This window comes from Micrasema longulum, unplaced genomic scaffold (genome assembly GCF_059751315.1).
Source record: "Micrasema longulum isolate JH-2025_06_02 unplaced genomic scaffold, ASM5975131v1 h1tg000486l, whole genome shotgun sequence".
Taxonomy (NCBI): Eukaryota; Metazoa; Arthropoda; class Insecta; order Trichoptera; family Brachycentridae; genus Micrasema; species Micrasema longulum.
Genome location: NW_028277683.1, coordinates 424,694 through 443,378, shown reverse-complemented (window position 1 = coordinate 443,378; position 18,685 = coordinate 424,694). Strand labels below are relative to the sequence as shown.

Below are 18,685 nucleotides of genomic sequence, written 5' to 3'. Positions count from 1 at the left end.
TAAATATGATGTATCGTAATATCAGATAATGCCTATTAAGGACGCCCATTACTGGCTCTAGCCGTGCTGGCCATTTATCATTTAGTAAGCTGCCATTTACTTGTCAATCTATAATATAAGGTGAGACAATCACTTTATCTATATTAAAGTCATGTTCGGATTAGGGAACCGTAATAAGGGACAATATGGACCACATATTTAAGAAACTACTAGTTGTAATAATTATTTACTTCTAAATTTGTTGCAACAAAGAAACAAAACATTTTTGAGAAGTGAATATGGAAGTATACGCATTTACAAGGCTTATTAACTGTCATTGGCTGGTTTGAGTGACCAATTTACACCATTCACCATTCTGCCAATGTTTAAACATCCACATTTCCTTAACTCATCCATCTGTTGACTATTGTAAAGTAAAAAAGCTGAAACCTTTATCGTGTGGGTGAGATTCATCCGGCTTAACCGATTCGCCCACTAGGCAACGCCTGAAAACAGTTTTCCATTTTTTATACTTCTAATACCCGTTAGTTTAATCGACAATGTTTTCAGTGTGTCCAAATGTTTGTAAACAGGCTGGATTTTTGGATTTCAGAATGTTTTCCCTGTCTGTTGCAACAAATTTAGATCTAAATAACTCCCTGGGGAGGAAATTCAGCATGTTTACAAACATTTGGACATACTGAGAACATTGGTGATTATTTACTGTTGATAAAAATGAAATGTGTTTTGATTAATTATGAATTAATTTACAGTTTTGTTTAAAGTAATTATTAGTCAAAAATTTATAAAATATTTTTATTCACAGTATTGTTTTCTTGTTAATTGTTATTTACTAATAATAAATTCACTCAAAAACATTTTTCAAATTTTTTAAGGACATTAAAAAAATTTAGATTTCAGTCATAGATGTAGAAATTGAAAACCGTTTTTTCAAAATACGACATACGCTGGAAACGTATTTTTTCGGGAAAGGTTTTTTTGTGATTAGCGTGAAATAGCGTGAACAATCTATCAAAAAATTACACTTTACAACTAAAACTGAAGGTAATCTAATTGTGAGTTTCTGATTTTTTTATATTTTTATTAGCACTTAATATAAATGTTTGAAATTACGTACTAATATACACGATAAAATATAGTTGTTTTAAAAACACGATATTTTATAGTGTGTAATTCTGATATGTTTTTAAGCCTTTAAGGTTTTTAGCGTGTTACAGTGAGTTTTTTTTGGATGTAATCGATGCGTCTCAATACTAGCTTTAAGTAAAAATAAATAAATAAAAAAACGCCATATCTTGTTTTGAAAAACCGACCCTCAATTACCGAGCTGCCCGCTATAAAAACGCCGGATTACTGGCAGGACCGGAGAAGTAAAGTGGTGGATTATAGAAGGAGTACTGTACTTACATTACTAACGCCGGCGTCGTAACTAACTGTTTCATTAAAGGAGCAGTTAACACTTTATACGAGGAATATATTTCTCATTTTTTGACATGGAATTTGTAATCTGTGGCATTATCTTTCGCTTATAGTTCGGCGTCAGGGAGTAGACATACAGAATGAATGGTATTTCCATTTATCATACACTCGCCCTAGCCGCGCGGAAGCCTGAATTTCCCTCGAAACTTTGCGAGCTGTTTAAATATGAACGGGGAGAAAACAAGGAACTGGCTTCGTTTGAGGGATGTGAGGATCGAAACGAAGTGGAATAAATGCCACCCTTAACTCGCTAGAGGGGAACTTTTTATTTCCTTGGTACATATTCATAGGGAAGGAATGGGCGTATATTTCATCTCATTTCATTCATAAAAATACATATAATTTAAATAGTTTATAATTAAATTCGTTAGTTAGCCGAGTTCCCTAGAGCTATGGTAAAAGTTAAAATCCACTCCATCGCTTAGTAAACTGCCTACGTAAAGGATTACAATAATTTTAAGAATGTCGTGCTAGAAATTCGCAGTACTAACCCTGGTTATCTAATATTCGTACAAACCCCTTTAAACTTAACCATTCATCGATTCGATGAACGGTTTTTGTGATTGATATTTCTAATTAAAAACATATGATTATTAAATTAATTTATATTATTATTAAATTAAGGAAAGATTTTCAGACATTACAATAGGTTTTTCTACCAAAACATTCAGTCTGCGTATGCACAATCTACCAGAACTTGAAGTGACTGATAGAAAATACGAAATTAGGAGCTTTGACAAATGGACAATTGAACACTGATAAACACTGTTTGGCGAAAATTCCGTGTAATCCACCGAACATTGTGCAGCGCATCCAGAATGACTAATAAAACTATTTATAGGATATAAAAAAAAACACTTTTTGATAAAATCAAAATTAACATTTTGAATTTGATTTTTCAAAAATATTTTTTTACAACAAAGTATGTTGTGTTACGCATCAAAAGAAAGAAAATTTAAAACCGAGTTAAATGACTCCACTTCTATCTCTCTAGCTTAATTAGGTGAAAAGCTAAGGTGATTTTAAAATACAGGGTGTTCATTAAACCCTGTCACACCCGAAACCACGATGATCAGTATCAGTAAGAAGACATATTGGCACATTCAAATATGTTTTTAGAACGAATAAAATTTAAAAAAATAAAATATCAAAAAAAGGAAATGGTTGCTTACTTCTGCAGGGGAGTAACTAGGAGGGGGGAGGGGGGTCTGATACTGCGCCGCACTCCTCTCACTTCTCCCCTGCAGAAGTAAGCAACCATTTGTTTTTTTGTATATTTTTTTTTTTTTTTAAATCTTTTTTCTAAATCTTTTTTTAAATATGCTTATATGTCTTTTTGCCCATACTGACTATCGTGGTTTCGGATGTGACAGGGTAAAAAGAACATCCTGTATGTCTGTTACGGTTTTTTGGCTGATGTTGGGAAAATTTAGATAGCCGTAATTTTGAAACCGTTTGAGATATTTGAGAACAAATTTTAAAAATTCTTAATCTCTATGAGGACAACCTTCATACTAGATTTCTTCAAATTCTGAGGTGGTCAGGTTTATACCCTGTGTTGATTTGATACGGAATGACTTAAATGCGGTGTGTCCTTCGCGTCTCAACGGAGCGAACGATCGATTTTATTTTTTGCCCGGGGATAGCCGGAGAGATGGGAAGTAAAATAGACTACATACTTTTCAACCCAAATATAAAATAAGTTCACCAATGTTATTCGACAATGAATAGGTGGTAAGGTGGGATGTCGAAAAGAAATAAGTAACTTGCTTAATCTATGATAACTTAAGTTTGCTTTTCGTTTTAGTTTTAAAGTAGAACTTTGGATATGTGAACAGAATGACGCTACGTCACCATAGACTAACGAATCATCGTATTTCTTTCATAGCGATAGTTGGAAGACCAAGCTACTTTCAATCCCGATAAAATATACCATTCCATCGGGAAAATTCTTATTGATAAAAAAAAACCCTTATTGATAAACGACAGAACTAATTAATTACTTCTCCCTGATACAACGTGAGTGAAGCCGCTGGTAAAAGCTATTTTTTTAAAAGGAGTCATTGACACATTTCTCGTCATGCGGCTACAGGGGAAGAGTCAGCAGAATGCTCGTACAAGGTTTTCCTGTAATTTAAATGACTTAATACCCAAAACACGTACGACTTTTGGCAAAGGAATATTACGTGAAATAACGTATCACATATGTACCTTAAAGCTGAAAGGCTTTTTTTGGCAAATTGAGTTATGAATGTCATTTTGTTCATATATTCAGATTCTATTAATGTTAAAAATATTGCACCCCTCCCGTATACCACTACTGAAATAGCTTGTTCTAAAACACCAGTACTACTGTAGTGCAGTAATAATACTCGCGCTTTCAACAAAATTCAACGGTTTGCTGGTATTAAAGCAGTGGACACTGAATATATTCCACAATTTTTATAACAAACAACCTTTGACGCAGCGAGGGATTTTACACAAGATTAAGTCTTATTGTCATAATCAACCATAATTGATTCTTTTGCCGTTAATTTCATTATTTTACTTTGCCTTTTTTCACATACTGTTTACTTTCAATAACTGTTTTAATGCTATTAATATCATGTTATTTAATTGATATTTACCTGTTATGTTCATAAATAATTAAAGTGGCACTTAATTAAATGGTTTTGCATAAAGAAAGTTTTATAAATACATTGTTTTTGATTCAATATACTACATTATTTTTTAAACTCAAGTCCGAGGAGGAATTAGGGCGCGGGCTGGGCGGGCGGTTAGAACAAAAAACATTGAAATCCCATAGTTATTTGATAATTCATATTTTAAATGTTTTTTTCTTAAATATTATTTTTTAAAAAGCCTATATATAAAAAAAAAATAGTGTTTTTACTTCGAGAGATACATTTAAAACAGATTTACAACTTCAAACCGCTCTCCTAAACAATTTACCAAAGGTGACTTCCAGCGTTTCAATTTTAAGGTACAGATGTTTTCATTTTTTTATTTTTTTTAAATTACTTTCTTGGCAGCACAGTTTATAAACTGGTTTAGTTTCCAGGGGATTCATGTCTTTCGGGTTGAAAAAATTGTCTTTTTTTTCAAATTTTACGGGATCACCGAGACGAAAATCTACGCACCTATTAAACGAATTAGTATTTGTGTTAGTATATAATCCACCACCATAATAGAGCCGTGGGGTCTCACCATGAAGGTGTATGTTGATCTGCGCCAACTTGTCTAGCTGCTGCTGGACCTGCTTGCTCTGTTTCTTGCTCATCTTCGCGCTGGGCGGGGGACCGGAGGGCGCCGCCGGGGAAACCGGGGGGCCGCCCCCCCGAGGGCCAGCCTCCTCTATAAGGGGCACTCCTTGATGGGTTAAAAATAAAAAATAAACAAAACAAAACGATAAAAAATACTTACGAGAAGTAGAGGTTATTAAAATAATAATTTGGTGTAAAATCGTTGAAAGAATCATAGTATCGTTATTACAAATAAAATTTCATTTTATTTTAAACAATTTGTGATTATTCATTATAATAAGATAAATATAACAACTTTGTTTTTGACCACATTTTTTTTCCTCAGACCGGTTTCAAAGCAAATAAGTTTTTTCGTCAAGGTTTACGTAACTAATGAATTCTTTCGTATTTTTTTTTTTCAAGTTTAACAAATACTACACGTGAAGAAAATAAATCAAGTCTTTTTTTCCCTAAAACGGTGGTAATTTGAGATGAACATTTTCGAAGCAAGACAGGAGTGGACTAAAAGTTTTTTTTTTTTTAATTTCAAAGATTTCCAAGCTGTCTAATTATAATATTTTATTTTCAACATGAAGTACTTTTAATTCAGTGTAAATTGAATAATAAAAATACTTTTAATTCATAATTGAAATTATGATTATTTTCTATCAGATGGTTTGCGAATTCAGAAAAATTATTATTATTTAGGCACATTATGTGTTATTTTACTCTAATGTTAAGTTTCTTTTAGTTTTTCCAATGTAGATTGAATCAATAAAAAAAAAATAGGAAAGACATTAGTTACGTAAACCTTGACGATGAAGCTTGTTTGCTTTGAAACCGGTGGGTGAAAAAAAAACAGTTGTTAAAAACAAAGTTGTTTTATCATTATGTTTTTATTTAAATCAATTTTTGTTTTCTTTTAATTCTGGTCGGTTACGAAAACATGACTGAGGAAGTTCAGTGCTGCGGAAAATTGGATGCTAAAAATGTTTTTTTAAACGCGGTAAATATCAGAGAATTTAAAAATAAAAATAATGTTTTTTTTAAATGAATGTAATGAAATTAAATGAACTACTCGAAAGGCGTCACGAGTTCTTGTGAATCAACCAATGATAGTGTTGTGATAGATTTCCAAATTGCGGAAGCCAATTCACCAATCGGCAGTACTCACTGTAGAGAACTGTGACGTCACAGGCGGAGTAATTTCAAAATATCAAAACTTAATTTTGCTTTTGGCTTAGTTTGATGGTCTAATAACAAGTAATAATAATAATTAAAAACACTGAATATCCTCATTCATTCTCTCTTGTGGCTTTATTACCCGTTTGAATATATGAAAAACGGGATGCGTTTCTGAAACCGGTTTGCATTAAGTTATTTATAGAATAAAAAAAGTAAAAATATAAATTACTAAAATACATTTTTTTCGTTAATTTAATTTATTTATTACAATACACAGTTTTATAAAATAGCACAATAACATTTTTAAATGTCTCGACTTGTTAGAAAATTCCGTGTTTAGTCGGGATTCTTGTATACAAAAATCAATACATTTATAAATATTATGATATATCAATATACAAAACACGTAATAATAATTTATATATGTCAAAAAATAAAATAAAGATAAGTTATTTAATAATACATAGTGTAGCGAAGTTAAGATCATGTATCTAAAATTTAAATGTATATCAAAATGTATTAAATGGATTTAAAATAATTAATTGTATTATCAAAATCAATATGGATATTTTCGAGAAATGTTTTCATACATAAATGTAAAAAAGAAATTCAATTAAAATACGTTCGTAGAAAACTGCGACGCGATTGTTGTGACGTCAAGATTCGTAAAATTGTTTTACACAAATTTCAATGTCAGGAACAAATAAACATGAATCGTGACGTATTAGGATTTACAAATTTAAGAGTATTTTTTATGCTACTAATAAATATAAAAATAAAAAAAAATACTGGACAGTATTTTAAAGACCGTTATTACTTCAATTTAGTAATTAATTTTGAAAGTAAAAATAAAAATACAATAATTCAGTAAAATAATAATAATAAATAAATTATACATAATTTAGTATACAGATGAATGAATAATTTTATATGATTTCAATGAGAAAAAACCCATAATTACTCTTTAGTTTAGCAGGTTGATTCACACATATAAAAAAATAAATATGTAATTGCACGGTAGGTGTCTAAAATTTACGAGAAATAAATACTTGACCTTCTTATTGGCGAAGGAGTAAGGACGCTAGTGTACTCTGAGTAATAGTATATCACCCGCTTATGGAGTCGCCTATACGGACAAAACCATTATATTATTATCAATCACGAAGTTAGCTACAGTTTACAGCAATACAGCGGGCCGTGGGTACTCAGTAGTGACCGACCGAAACATGATTTTCAGCCAAAACTGAAACTTTATTTATTTAATAAAGACGTTGGTGACTCATTGCATGTTAAGTTTAGTTTATATAGGACGGCCCTTCACCTGTATTTCATGGGTAGGAGAAGCTAGTACCTAATAGTTCTAAATAACACTTTTTTATCATTTAGTATTCTTAAAAATTGTTTAAATTTCTTTATTAATGTATTTTTTTCTTTCTTTTCTTGATTTTATTTAACAGTACAAGATATTACATATTTCAAGTTTTTTTTATCAGTATGTATATTTATACTAGTTTTTTTTATTTATTTATATTATTTTATTTAAATTTTTTGTTTTTTTACAATAAACATAAGAGGTAGAACAGAGTATTAAAAAAAAGCGTAATTGCATAGCAATGAAAGACATATTAATAGTAAAAATAGTAAACAAAAAAATCCCACAAAGGCATTGCCTGTTCGTGGGTATTCATGTATGGGGTACCTAAGTAGTAGTTTTAAATAATAATACAAGTAATTTTTTTTTATCGTTTAGTGTTATTCAAAATTGCTTTATTTTTTTTTTATTAATACGTGCTGTTTTCTTACTTTCTTTTTTACAAGTCCAAAATATTTCTAAGACCAAATATTTTATTTTTAAGTATTTTTATAACTGAAAATATAATTTTTAAACTGCGTATCTTTTTTTTGACTCCTTAATTTGTAAATAACTGTTTAGTAATAATTTATTTTAAATACTATATTTTAGTTTTAATTCCACTTACATGTATGTATTTTACTGTATATGCAACTAATATGTAAAAGGCACTAAGTGCCCTTAATTTCAATTAAATAAGTTTAAAGTCATAAATATAAAAAAAAGTTTTAAAAAAAATATTTCATGTCAACCATGTCGGGAATCGAACCCGAGACCCCTTGCATGGTAGGCGAATGCGCTGACCATTAAATCACGAGGTGGTCTTATCTCCACTGGATTTCATTATTCAGAATTTTCTCTGAGCAGTTACCGAGTCGAAAACACCCGCGCGGGGTTCTGGTTCTATTTTACACACAGAACTGTATTCTTCATCTACATGGATAAAAATAAACTATTTCCTACAATTTTAATAATCTTAACCATGTTTAACGTCTGTTTTACGAATGACGGCTTTATTTTATATCTCTCAATACTATATGGCTCAGAGCATGGGAAGTGATTTGCCAATTAGGGGCTTCTGAAAATTTCAAAGGCGGTTTGGTCGACGTAGAATTATCAGCGAGACGCGAGATTTCGTTACGAGCGAGCAGCGATTTGTAGCGGAGTTGGAGTAAAATTTCTCCCTAAAAGGCCGTTTGCACGCCGACAATACAATATTTTGCCGTTTCAGGACTTCGTTTTTTTTTTTCGAGACATTGTCACGGAGATAGACGGGCAGGCAATCTCCGCGCAACAATTGAACGCAGTTATGCTGAAAGCAGCCAGTCCACAATTTTGAAAAAATGAGATATTGATGTTATCGGGAGCAGTAAGGTCAATTTTATATTCTGCTTAAAACAGCCAGACCGCTTTCATACAAAAAACTGTATTAATCACCTTCTGAAAATGGTGTCGATCATAAAAACGCCATTCCTAAATTTGTATAAAACATCCACAGCACTAGAAAAATCTTACAGTACTATAAAAATCATTACAACTGGTCAAATACATAATTAGATTCTTGTTTGTAATATATAAAAAACTAATGTATTCATTGTTTATCATTTGTCAAAGTCAAAAATATTCCAACAGTTGTGTAGGTTTGATTATTCACTCTTTTCACATAAGTACTATTATCATAGTTTCAATTCTCTATGGCTGGCTGCTTTCTGCATAACTACGTTCAATTATTACCCCCACTACCGTATAAAATAAACAATGTTTTTCGTGAACTTGCTCGTAATAACCGTCGTCTAGTATTCAATTTCGCAACGCTCACAGGTGAAATCGGCCAAAAGGCTGTTCGCGGAGCCGGGACAAGAGAATACTATCGTATCTATTGTATTGTCCACGTGCGAACGGTACTTGACGCATAACACGGGGTTGAAATATAGGCGAGTTGGGGCATCAAATCGAATGCCATACGAAAGAGAATGATTATTTTGAGAAATTTTAAGGGGCGAGTCTGAAAAAAGATAATTTAAGGACTTTTAATACAAAAAATCCTACCCGAGCGTATGAAGAATACAGTTGTGTGTGAAATAGAACCAGAATCTGAACGACTGTTATCGACTCAATGGCAATTTTTTTTCGATTTTTCAATTTTAATTTATTTTACTGTAACCGTTGTTTGTGGCATCACTTATTGAACGTAGTTATGCAGAGAGCAGCCCGCCATAGAAAAGTGAAACTGAGATAACAGCACCTTTGTGAAAACGTCGATAGTTATTTGTGATTGAGCTACAGGTTGAGATGGGCTGGACACGTACAAAGAATGCCTGATGCGCGAGAACCTAAGAGAGTCATGACTGGACACCCAGGGGGTAAAAGAAGAATCGGAAGACCTACACTGAGGTGGGAGGTTGAAGGCGGCCTCCGTGGTGTAGTGGTCAAGACGCTTGACTCACGCACGGGAGGTTCCGGGTTCGATTCCCGGTGAGAACACAAAAAATAAAATGTGATTTTTCTCAAGCCTGGGTGCTCTGTGATGTAATTCACCACTGTAATTAGGCCTCCTGGCCTGTTGTGGTGCAAAAAAAAAAGTAAAATGTAAGTTAAAAAAAATGCAGCACAGCTTCTAGAAGTTGCAAATTGGAAAATGGCTGCTGAGGACAGGCGGAGTTGGAGACAAAGTTGAAGGAGGCCAAGGCTCGATTTGGGCTGTAGCGCCATCGAAGAAGAAGAAATTATTCTGATATATTTTTGATTCGAAACGGGGACTCACCTCTTCAAAGAAAATTAAGTATGTCACATCGCAGACAAAGCAGTACGTCACCAAAATATATTATATATAAATGGTTTTATGTCATTTACGAAACAAACGACTGAAACAGCAAAACAAAAAAAATACTTTGCAAATGATCCAATACCAATAAATGGATTCCTGTATTTTAAAATTCAATTTGTCTTAAGAAGATACTTATTATTCTTATGATAAATATTTTTGATTTCCACACAGTGAAACAATTACCATTCTTCCTATTTTTGAACAACCAAATATCTTAAATTCTTCCATCATTTGATTTTTGTGAAGCGAATTTAGTGAAACCTATATTGGTGCGGTAAGTTACCTTTGGCAGAGTTATTTCACCTACGTACCAGGCAACGCCCGAAAATACGTTAAAAATTTTATATTTCCTCGTGGACCAGCTGGCTTTATCAAAAATATTATGAGTTTGTCAAAAAGTTTTATCAAACAACCATTTATCAAAAAAGCAAAACGATAGAGACGCGCCAATGGCAAATATCTATAGTGTGTAAAATCGCTGCTCAAGTGCCATAATTCAAGGAGAAAATACGGGAATACGTTGTAGGGAGAAAATTCAGAACGCGTTTCCTCTTAATCATCATCATAAAATCCACACATTTGTGTACCTGATAGTACATATTTATTTATTTTTATTTGACACTTTATATACATATACAATATATATACATATATTAATTATAAAAATTATAAATACATGGACAGAGAAGATGTATGAATGTAGAGGAAGCGAGATCTGTATGCAAAGATAGAGTGTTGTGGCGTTCTATCCTCTCTGCTTACCCTTACGGGGAAACGGTGTGATGGTTTGTTTGTTTGGACATATTGAATCTTACAATTTTATACAAAAATTAAAAACAAAGATTAACAAAATAAAAATTGCATTACATTTGTACACCAAATGCCGCGTGATTCGATGATCTGTTTGCTACACAAAGTAGGGTTAATCAATTTTTTTGACATTAATCTCTCGGGCGAATGTGTGGTACTAAATACGACAAGTGCACAAATGTCCGAGATCCGTGCATTAAGTACAGTAGCCGGCATCAAATAAAGGGCTTAAGAAAGAGACTGCCAGCCTAATCGGCTTTGTAGACCGTCGTCTTCATGCATTTTTTATATCCTGTAATTATTTTCATGACTAAAAATTTTGTTGCTTTTAATTGAAAAAAATCTCTTATTGTTTTTATGTATATTTCATTTTTACTTTCTATGTTTATTCATTTACATATGTTTTATTTTTCTTTTTAATACTAGTATTTTACACGTATCTTATTTAAAAAAAAATATAAATGGTATATTCTGTAATTTACTTTTGTTCTTCAATTTTTAATTACCAACGATATATTTTCAAATTTGTATTTAAGCTTCAATTTTTATTATTATCGGTATGTTTTCCAATTTATATTTTTGTTTAATTTCTTTATTACTAATTTTATATTTTATAATGGGTATTTGTGGTTCAATTTTTATTATTATCGGTATGTTTTATAATTTATAATAATTATGTCTCATTTATTTACTATTAATGGCATATTTTCTAATTTATTTTTATGATTCAATTTTTATTATTATTACTTGCATGTTTTCTAATTTATATTTTTATTGATTTTTTCTAATGTTATTATTATTCTTTGAATTTATCAAGCATCATTTAATAATATTAAAAATGTAAAAAAAACACATGAAAAAAATAAGGTCCTTCCTAAACACAAGAATTTCCTAGCTAGTCGGGACCTGAAACAAATAAACTCTGTACATTTCAAAACTGTGAAATACATATATAAATAAAATTCCTACAGATACCGGAATCGTGCGACAGAGACGACGCTCTACAAAGTCGGCAGGCCGTGTTTTTCTTAAGCCCGATGTACTTTATTTACTGCCGGGCACTGTTATGTACCTTAGGTTGAGACAAGCATATCGACAAAACCAAGAAACAAGTGCTGCGTTGGTTTGGACATGCAGAGTGAGAGAACGGCTAAGACGATGCGAATGTTGATGGATGCAGACAACGAGGAAGATTGAGAAAGACTAGGCAAAACTGAACCCAAGAAATATTCGAAGATGGACATGTCAAAAGTCGGAATAAAAGAAGATCTACGAATGAAAAAGGAACGCAGGAAAGCGAGGTCTGTGGGCAAAGACAGAGATGTGGCATTCAATCATCTGTTTTTTTGGTATGCGAATGTTGCTTTCATTTAGTAAGTAAGTACATACTTTTCTGCAGAAGAGGTCGTGAAAAATTACTCCAAACATCAGCCTCTTCAATTCAGGGGAATAATTTCACCACCCGAGTGATATATTGCCTTAATCAGGGCTGAAGGGGTTGCGGCCCTTCATACTTTAACCAAGTTGTATCAGGGAAGGGACGGAAAGTGTTACGGGATTCAATTAGAGGTAGTTTATTACGGAAGCCAGAGGTGTAAACTGGAGCGTGTCACCATTTCGGGTGAATGGATAAATTAAGGCAAGCAAATATCTCAACATAGATGAAGAATGTTAAAAATAATTTAAAATCTCGTATTCGAAAGATTTGAAGACCATACGGTTCATAATGGTAGTGCCTTCACACTAAAAATATTACATTTCGAAAATTGAAGATAAATATTACATAAAGATGTTCCAAAATAACGCAAGCTTTGAATTTTGCGCCATTTGTGCGGTCAAGTGTTGTCAACGAAAAAAAAAGACAGCGTGACAGCTGACAGTTTGGGGTTATAAAAATGGAGTGCTACGCGAGAAAACAGCGCGTTTTCAATGTTGAGTAATATTAAAAATAATGAAGGTTTGGCAGCTATAGTTCGAAATTTTAGTTCAAAATATAGTCGGAATAGTGATTTAATTTCATCAAATGTGAAGATATTAATTTCAAAATTTGGGTAGCTGGATCGATAAATGATCTTAGACACTCTGGTCGTCCTTCAACCACTCGTTCAACGCAAAACATCGGAGCGGTTCGTGAGAGTATTGCTGAGAGTCCAGCGACATTAATCCGGCGCCGTGGTCAAGAATTGGGCATTTCGAGAAGCTCTCTACAGCGTATTTTTACGAAAGTTCAATTGACCCAAGAGCTGAAGCTTACTGACCACGCACAGCGAAAAGAGATCGTTGAATGGGATATGGAACAAGTGAATGCTGATTATTTTTAACAAAATCAATTTCAGAGATGATGCTCATTTTCATCTTCATGGCTTCGTTAACCGTCAAAATTGTCGCATTTTGGGTTCGGAAAATCCAAGAATGACTGTCGAGAAATAAATGCATTCATCCACTGTCTCTGTTTGGAGCGGATTTTGGGTTGGAGGTATCATTGGACCATTCTTCTTCGAAAGTGCGGCTGATCAGGCAATAACAGTTAATGGTGCTCGCTATCGCGACATGATAATCCAGTTGTTTGTGCCTGAATTGCAAGATATGGATATAGTGGATATGTGCTTTCGACAAGATGGTGGCACATGTCATACAGCCAATTAAATTAAATTACTGCATGATTCGTTTCCTGTTTGTGTATTTTCCCATTTCGGTGATCAGAATCAGCCGCCCAGATCATGCCATTAAACGCGGTTGCACTTTTGTCTTTTGAGTTTTTTGAAGTTTCAAGTTTATGCCAACAAGCCCACGACCACCCACGCCTTGAGAAAGGAAATTGAGTCACATCTGTGCTAAACTGTCAGGGCGAATTTCAACAAAGCCGTGAAAGCCATTTATCTAATATGCTATTCCATACGGAACCCTATACTGTATACTTGATGAATCAATAAAAAATTCAAATTTTTCATTAAAAACCTATGTTTTTTATCAAAATTACGTCTTGCGTAAATTTTGGGACACTTTTACATATCCAAACGCTGGAAAGGAAAAAGTTAACAAGCGAATGTAGCTATTTTACGAAAGAGTCAATTTAAAAATCAAATCCTACTACCATCACGTAATTTCACCGTAGGGGTAGGCAGAGAGAATGGACCGCCACACACATCTATCCTGGCATATATTCCTAGATTCTTCCACATTCATACATCTTGTCATACATGCCCTTCGATTCTGTCTGCTTTTGACATGACCAGATTTAAGATTTTGGCTTATTTGATCATGCCAGGTCTTCCTTGGTCGTCCTCGTCTCCGTAACCTCACGTGAATTAAAGTTCAATTTTTTCAATTATTAAAGAATCGCGAATTCATTTTTTTTTGTTGAATTATGTAGGAATAACGCCAAAATAATACTATCTATGAGTTTTTTAAAATTAATTGAAACATAAATAAGTAATAAGTACAATCAAACGAATAAAAATAATTGTAAATATCATTACAAAATGTAATTTTGTATTGGCTATCGTAATAGGTGTTATGTTTGAAGATATTCTTATTTCGTGGGTTAAACAAATTGGCAAAGATCAATATTATATTCACCAATTAAATTTTCAATTACTAATTTGTCAAAAGTAAAAATCATCGGTCGTAATTCATAACCACAACCCCCGCGTATATTCCAAGTATTTGTGAAGAAGATAATGAGTTCATTGCATTCTTTAAAACAATGAAGTGGAAACATCAAAATAACCAGTGATATAATATACTAGAATATAAACAATCTGTTTCTACCGCAGTCGACGCATATCCGCCTATTATTGTTTGATAAGATAGTGTGAAACAACACGCTAAACTGAAGACAAAATAAGAGTAAAAATCCCGTTCAAATTAAGCAAAATAAAATGAATAAGTAAATGATACAAAAAAGGAAACGTACTTATGTGGTGGTCCGAGCTCCATATGGTCGATTTTCTTTCTTTAGGCGGACTGTACAGGGCGAACATCTGCTTGGAGTTGGGAGACAGCGGAGTCAGGATGGTTTGGTCACCTTCCGACCCCCGCCTCACCCTGCTGTCGCCGGGCGAGCACTGCGCCGTGCCCAGGGGAGGCCCCCTGCCCGAGAGCTCCATGCGGAGCCGGACGCCCGGCACGCTGGGCACGTTCAGCCCGCTGACCGCGCAGCCGTCGAAGTAGCGGTGGCGGTTGAGGTCGTATTCCGGTAAGTCTACAGGCGCGCCCGCGCCGCCGCCGCCGCCGCCGCCGCTGGCCGGTATGTGGAGCAGGGCTGCCGCCTTAGGAGGGACCGCAGCGGGGATTTGAAACACGACGTCGTCTCTGTTGTTTTCCTTGTGTTTACCTCTGAAAATATCGCTAAACTTATCTTTCTTGTCCAGTTTATTAAGCTTGTCACTAGAACTCCGGAACAGCGTTTTGAGGTCGTTTTTTTCTTCGTTGTTCTTCCTCGCCATGATAGGCGTTTTGATCAGCTTTTTGACTTCCAACTCCGTGTAGATGAGCTCCTCCGTGTCTTTGTAGTCCGTGTCCCAATTGTAGTTGACGTAGAACTCGTCGTTCTTGATGATCGGGGTGAAGGTCTCCGGGTTGTCGGGCTCGTCGGGGTCCGACAGGGACTGGTTGAGGCGGAGTTCCCCCGAGCCCGTGCCGGGCTTGTGGCCCTTCCAGCGGTTGCCGATCATGCGCAGGGACGCCCTGACGGAGCGCGACCTCCGGAGTCCGCCCGACCCAGGGTTGCGCCTCCTCTCGGCGAAGGCTTCCATCTAGACGGGCTGTCCGCTCGTCCGGATTACATCATCTTCTGACCGTCGACCTTCGCGTCCTCATTTCTTCGGAGACGACCGGGACCGATCGGGCGGTTCTTCGAAAACGGGGTTCGTCGGGACGCGGCATTTCGGAACAAATCACATTTCGGAAGACATTTTAACCGCAAGGACTCCGGGAAGGCGGTCGGCGCGTTTCTGGAAGCGGAAAATACACACAATTAGGTCAATCGGCACTGTCTCGGTTATCGTCCCGAGAGCGAGCTGAGCGCAGAAGCGGTCGCAGTCAGTGCACTGTAATGGGATCGGAAGTGAAGAGGACGCCTTGACACACAGACGGGTGGTATAATGCGGCGGATAGCGGTAGTATAATGTTGTCACGTGCAAAAATCCATCGAATTTCTTACCGCAAATAAATGCATGGAATTACGATCATTAGCATTCGTCCTGTCGCTTATCGCGAGAGGCATGCGTGCAGCTCGGCGCCTATCAACCGTGAATGTTTACGTTTACGATGTTTTGCTAGGAATTCGTGTTCACTTTCAGTTATAAGAAATAGGCAGGCGGGCGAGTTGCAAATTCCGAGAATTTACCATTCTGTAGATAGTCGAGCATAATACGAGTACGTACTCGTTTAGTATAAAGAAAATACAGGGCGCTTTGCGCAATGTTCGCAGAAAAATAGAAAAAACAGGTTGTCAGTGGCGCGGCGCGAATCTGTACGTTTGCTCAGGCTGAACGTAAAAAACCCGAAAACTGTTGATATTGGAATTGAGGTTGAGCCCGAAATTAATAACGTTGAAATTCAGGGGATTTCGTCTCGCTATACAGGGTGTTCTTTAAGCCCTGTCACATCCGAAACCACGATGATCAGTATAAGCATGAAGACATATTGGCACATTAAAATAAATTTTTAGAACGACTAAAATCTTAAAAAATAAAATATATAAAAAAAACAAATGGTTGCTCACTTCTGCAGAGGAGAAACGAGGAGGAGGGAGTCTAATACACCATCAACCTCACGGCCGCGCCCCCCTCCCTTCTCCTCTGCAGAAGTAAGCAACCATTTGTTTTTTTGAATATTTTATTTTTTTAAATTTTCTTCGTTCTAAATATTTTTTTAAATATGCTATTATGTCTTTTGGCCTATACTGATCATCGTGGTTTCGGATGCGACAGGGTTTAAAGAACACTCTGTATTGTTAGCGACAGCGATCTGCGCTGGATTCGCAGTCCCAAGTTTTAATAAGCGAGAAAAGTCAAACAACAAATTTTCGGCGGGGGAAAGGCAGATAATGAGATTCAATTTTAGAATATATTTACGAAGCCGTATTTAATATAAATATTTTTAAATAATGAAGAAATCAATTCCGCGAGATGACGGAGCGTGGAGACGCCTAACGCCTGACAGGTTGTCCAAGTCGCTATAGCCGAGTGGTCGAGGCTCTCTTTTCTCTGTTCTCTCCGAGAAAAGGCGGTGCGAAGGTGGCGGCGTGGCGTTCCAATAACGAGTAAAATTTATTTAATCTGACGGGAATTTGTGTAAACAGACTGCCGCGTAAATTACGGACACGAAATTCAGATTTAATATTCATTAGAGGGGAGTTTGAACAATTTGGGATAAACGGCGTTGAGAGGCTCGCGAACTTCTGAAAAAGGTAAGGCATTCGACAAGAAATTCTGAGAACTTATGAAAAGAAATTTCCTTTAATGTTCACGAGACAAAATTAATTTTTTTTTTACTTGCTGAAAAAACTTTGATAAAAAAATTAAACTAGATCGAATTCTATCACGCGATTGTAAAAGTTCCTAATCAGTTTAAGCCATTAACGATTATCCGAACTTCGATTAAAACATAAACTCAGCAAGCCCGTCGTTATCATGTTCGTAGCAATCAATTTTGTTTGTAGTGCTTTGATTGGAATACATATAGACGTATACGCTATGCGGTTCAATTTGTTGGGGGTTCAATTCACAGTAAAATCGCCTTTGCTCACAATTTTCCCGTTGATTTTTTGCGATTGAAAGGGCCGTCGAGTAGACGTTGAAGTGTGGGAGAGTTGGTTCGATCGTCAATGCGTCCACTTAATAGTAGAGGAATGAACGCAGTTTATTTTTCAAATAACTTTTACAGAAAAAAAGTTTTTTTTTCAAGCACCCATTTACCCAAACTAGATAGCATGAATTGAAACACGTTTTAATTTGTTTTTTGAAAAGACAACATTTTTAGTTTCCAATGTCCCGTAGGGCTGGATTTCCTTATTGGATATAAACAATATTTTCATTCAGGCGGTAAACATTTGATTATTGAATCGTACGGCAAAATTTCTCGAAAATGTATTAAAAAAAAAAATAATAATAATAATCAAAGTTTATTAACAAAAATAACAATTACTTTATCTACTACATACACACTTAGGTAATAGATTTCTCTGGATCATGTCTAGTCTGCCTAACTAGGTACAACCTGTTTTAAGGCAGACATTTTTATGCAAAAAATAATCAATAACATTACTACATATTTGTTAGTTTACTATACAGTTATACAATATTAATTTATTATTTGAGTAAATTTTCCGACTAAATTAAATTAAATTATTTTTTTAAATACAAACACATAAAATCAAAGATGAAGAACATTTTATAGAAGTCTAGGCATCTACAGGGCTTATGACCTGTCATTGGCTGGTTTAAGTGGCCACTTTACACACTGTGTAACATTCACCATTCTGGGCATATCTGAACATCTTTATTCTTAGTCTTAGACTTCAGGCGCCAGTCCAGTGCCTCGATTATGAACGCTATTTTCATCTGTATATATCGAGACGGTATACTTAACTTCTGTTCTATCTGTATCTTCCTCGGTATGTTCTATCTACTTGTTTTATCGACATCAAATGATTGAAACAAGCCAATGAATGACCGCAAACAATTAGTCTGCGTTCCTTACGTCATTAACATTACAAATCGTTCTCATTTATATTTTAAATAGGCTTCTGTGATAGAAAGTGCCCACTTCAAAGCGATTATAAAA

General features: G+C 34.9%; 1 protein-coding gene across 2 annotated transcripts in view; it reads right to left on the bottom strand.

Annotated features, from left to right (window-relative positions):
• Positions 1-18,685, bottom strand: part of LOC148281219 (uncharacterized) — a 122,178-nt gene that overhangs the window by 49,057 nt on the left and 54,436 nt on the right. For both annotated transcript variants that reach the window (XM_088227029.1, XM_088227030.1), the window contains exons 2-3: positions 14,811-15,849; positions 4,687-4,848 (exon numbers count right to left, since the gene is read on the bottom strand). In XM_088227029.1, the coding sequence (XP_088083155.1) occupies positions 4,687-4,848; positions 14,811-15,651 (1,003 nt within the window). In that variant the 5' untranslated portion in view covers positions 15,652-15,849. The remainder of the gene's footprint in view (positions 1-4,686; positions 4,849-14,810; positions 15,850-18,685) is intronic.